Raw genomic sequence first — 3,740 nt, 5'->3', positions numbered from 1 at the left:
GTTTGGTTTGGGGAAGAAAAGAGGGAAGGAGAGGGAAGGGGGAAGGGGGAAGGGGAAGGGCCACCACCGCTACTCTTTGCCGCCGCTGCTCCTCGCCGCCGCCGTTCTTGCTCTTTGTCATTCGCTGTTTCTGCTCCTCCTCCTTGTTCTCGCCTTACCCTCGCCCTCGTCTCGTCGCACCTCGACCTCGCAGCGTCGTGCCCTCGTCTAGCCCTCTCCCTTGTCAGTGTCTGCGCCCTCGTCTTCGTCGTCGTCGAAGAGGTGGTGGTGGTGGTCGTGTGCTAAATTTGAGTTTTGAGTTCTGAGTTCTGCATCTGAGTTCTTGACGATGATGATAATGATTTTCTGATGTTTCTTTTTAATATTTTCATTATTCATTATTGTTATTGTTTTTTTACTTCTAGTTACTTTTGTTGTTGTTGTTAATCTTCTTCTTATTTTATTATCCATTATTGTTGTTGTTGTGCTTCTGGTTGTTGCTGGTTCATTGGTGTTTTTTCTGTTTCTGCTTCTGTTTCAACTTCTGGGTTTGCTTCAGCTTCTGGTTCTATTTCTGTTGATTTTGGAGAAGAAGGGAAAGGTATTTTTGTTCGAAGGACGGTTTGGAAAGTAAGTTAAACTTTAGGGACTATTTTATAGACACAAAAAGGTCAGAGACGAAAAAAATTTTCAACACCTACTTTAAGAACCGAAATCGTACTTAACTCTAATTAGTTCAATCATGCATTAAATGCTCATTTTTATATATAATTATAAAAAAAGTTACTTTCTTAAAAAAGGTTGAGAAAACAGAAGTATATATACTAATACCAAAATGTGCTGTGTTAATATTTTTGGCGTTAAATTGCTTTCTGTTGTATAATAATATAATGATGATTACTTTGTTATTAATAATTATTACAGAATATTTATCAAAATAATATTAAACTTTCAAATATATAGAGACCAAATATTTCCAATTCAGCATACTTCTTGGAAAAAAATTTTAAGGATTTTTCTAAATTTTGAATTTCACTTTAGAAGATAAAGTGTGATCTCTCACAATTTATTTCATAGATGAGACTAAGAGAAAATATGAAAAAAAAACTATTAAAGATGAGAAATCACACTTTACTTTTTAAAATAAAAATTCAAAATTTTGAAGATCCAAATTCAACTTTCAAATACTATAAATAATGATATGGCGTCATTCTCCACCACTAACATGAAATCTCAGAGCTTGCTTCTTAAAGGTCCGGTTTTTGACAAATCCATGATTCTTATACATATTACTGAAACCCCTTCCAACAAAGTTACTCATTGACTCAACGCAGTTTTATTTAAGCTTAGAGATTATGACATCGTTCAGGAGAAAAATCATAAGTCACCAAATAGAATAGACTTGGCTCAAAGATCCCTAACAAAACCACAATGTGACATCAAAAAGCATTTTTGCTGAAAAGCTTCCTCAGGATTCTTGGCATCAATGTCCGAGTGATTAGGGAAGTCGAATGGCATGTTATCAGCAGAAAGCCCTGCTTCATTGAAAACCTTTATCACTTCTTGGTACACTATAGCGTTCCCTTCCGTTGTCAGGTGCAACCCATCACTGTAGAAGTAAAACATCAATGTTAGATAAAACATGATTATTAATAGGTAGCCATAAATTTCAGAAACTCATGCATAATCGAATAGTGCCAGTGATGCCTATAATAGTATAATGTGGTGTATAACTACGAGGTTCAGGCTGTAACAAACATCAAAAATTTGTTTTGCCAGTCATCTGTTTCTTGCATCTTGGACCATAGATCAACAGACATCACGCCCATTTCCTTGGCTGTCTCAATACAAGCCCTTGCATATTGACCAGTAACTTCGTTTGTTCTTTCTGACAATTTCGGTGCATTCTCACCAAGTAAAGATCTGCAGAATCCAACAAAATAATATCTCAAAACATGAAATAACAACTGTTTTGCTTGAAATGGAAGGAAGCGAAATGAAGGGTTTGAAGGTTCAAAACTTGCAAAACATTGTCTCAATGGACTCAAAGTTAGAACTCTAAAAACAACCAGAGAAGACAGTAGCAATGATGTTATACCATATAATGTGGAGTGGGACAAGGTTTAAATAATTCAGAAGTGCTGATTTAATCACTGGTAATAATCACACATCAATAGAGGATTATCCGCAGAACATTTTGTCTTTGACTATATACTTACAATAACATGAAAAGACGTATGGTGTGTTGTCTGATCTATCTGAATCCACACAGTGGGACAAGGCCTAATTGTTGTTGTAGATACTTGCAGATGCAGTAACTACTAAGTGAACTAACAACAACTCAATATGATGGCATGAAGTGTAGCAACTAGCAAGAGAGAACAAGATAGACTTGTAGATGGACATGACTGGAGGAGAACAGTCAAATTGAGGTTTGGAAAAGATGGATATAGTGGTGATAATAACTGCAATTATAATGGTTGTACCAAATGTAGCAATAGTTGAAGGAATGCACATTATGAATGTTGACGGTAAAAATAGGGAAGGAAAGGATTTATTATCGTACTTTAGATATTCATGGCGCCGTTCCTCATAAAATGGAGGTGGAGTAATGAGCACAATAAGCATGGTTGGAGAACATTCCTGGAACCAAACTATGACCTATAGTTAATAAACATAATATAACTGGTACTTAATGGCATAAGGGTTTGTTCTTGGCTTGTTGCCATGCCCAAGTACTGCTAATTAATTCAATGCAGCAGCTACATAGAAGAGACAGCAAAGGTGCAAAGAAAAACCGTGTGACTTTAAAAACTTTTTAACATTCCAGAAAATCAAGACAATGTCATACAGAAAAATATAGTGTCTCTAGAGTTACATTGTAGTTACGAGAATGAAAGTGCACCCTTAAATTTAAGGAGAAAAAAAGATTTAACCTTTAAGTGCAGAACAATTTTTCTGAGATTTTGTTTGTAGTCTTCAATGGGTACATGGAACCTTTCATTGGTTCTTCCTGACAAGGCTGCATCATTAGCACCAAAGAAAATTGTGGTAGCAATTCGAGGTTTAGATGAGTCCTGAAAATGGAAACCAGCCACACAAATAAACACACTTGGAGCTCAACATTAACTAAGCAATTTACCAAAATTAAGTAAAGAACCTCTATTTAGTTAATGAAGAAAAGATGGGGGTAACAGAGGCTCGGAGCTGTTGATAAACTATGATGTAAGAGTGTCAAAATATTTTAGTTTAATCACAAAAGTATATAAGCTTCATATTCAAAATTTTCCGACTAAATACATTTCAAATTCCTATCCATACCAGTTTTCTCTTCCTATCATTCTATTTTATCGCAAGTTGACAACACCAGGTTGACACAAACAAAATTAAGGACCTAGATTTAAGGACTTAGCAAACAGTTTTTGTAGATCGGAAGCAACACCATCAAGAAACTTGTCTTCTGAGGATTTTAATGCACCTCAAACGGGTGTGAATGCTTGAAAATCCTGAGACGATAGAATAAAACTTAAAAGATAACTATCGTGGAGAAGAACATTGTGCGTTTTGTGTTATCTTTTACTTTACTTATTAAAATATTTTTATTAGATATTAATTGTGTCTAGAAAATATAACAAGTATTTTATTTAAAAGGAATTTTAATTTAATAAGATTTTGTTAAAATTCTATTTTTATTTTAAGACTTAATAATATATATTATTTTTAAATTTATTTTAAAAATACATGTTAAGAATATAGTTAAT

At 34.4% G+C, this 3,740-nt stretch overlaps 1 protein-coding gene across 2 annotated transcripts; it reads right to left on the bottom strand.

The window, feature by feature from the left end:
* Nucleotides 1–1,200: 1,200 nt before the first annotated feature.
* LOC107491775 (GDSL esterase/lipase At5g62930-like) lies at nucleotides 1,201–3,499 on the bottom strand. Of its 2 annotated transcripts, none has more exons than XM_052260776.1 (5): nucleotides 3,301–3,499; nucleotides 2,916–3,056; nucleotides 2,546–2,622; nucleotides 1,738–1,902; nucleotides 1,201–1,588 (listed from the first exon to the last, which is right to left on the bottom strand). In XM_052260776.1, the coding sequence occupies exons 3-5, from the start codon at nucleotides 2,605–2,607 to the stop codon at nucleotides 1,387–1,389; spliced, it is 429 nt and encodes a 142-aa protein (XP_052116736.1). In that variant the 5' UTR covers nucleotides 2,608–2,622; nucleotides 2,916–3,056; nucleotides 3,301–3,499; the 3' UTR covers nucleotides 1,201–1,386. The 2 variants fall into 2 exon arrangements, with proteins under 2 accessions (XP_052116736.1, XP_052116783.1); XM_052260823.1 differs by having other exon boundaries at nucleotides 3,374–3,477.
* Nucleotides 3,500–3,740: the final 241 nt, after the last annotated feature.

Source organism: Arachis duranensis, chromosome 1 (assembly GCF_000817695.3).
Source record: "Arachis duranensis cultivar V14167 chromosome 1, aradu.V14167.gnm2.J7QH, whole genome shotgun sequence".
In the NCBI taxonomy this organism is placed as follows: Eukaryota; Viridiplantae; Streptophyta; class Magnoliopsida; order Fabales; family Fabaceae; genus Arachis; species Arachis duranensis.
Note: the sequence above shows the minus strand (reverse complement) of the source record. Positions and strands in the feature narration are given on the sequence as shown.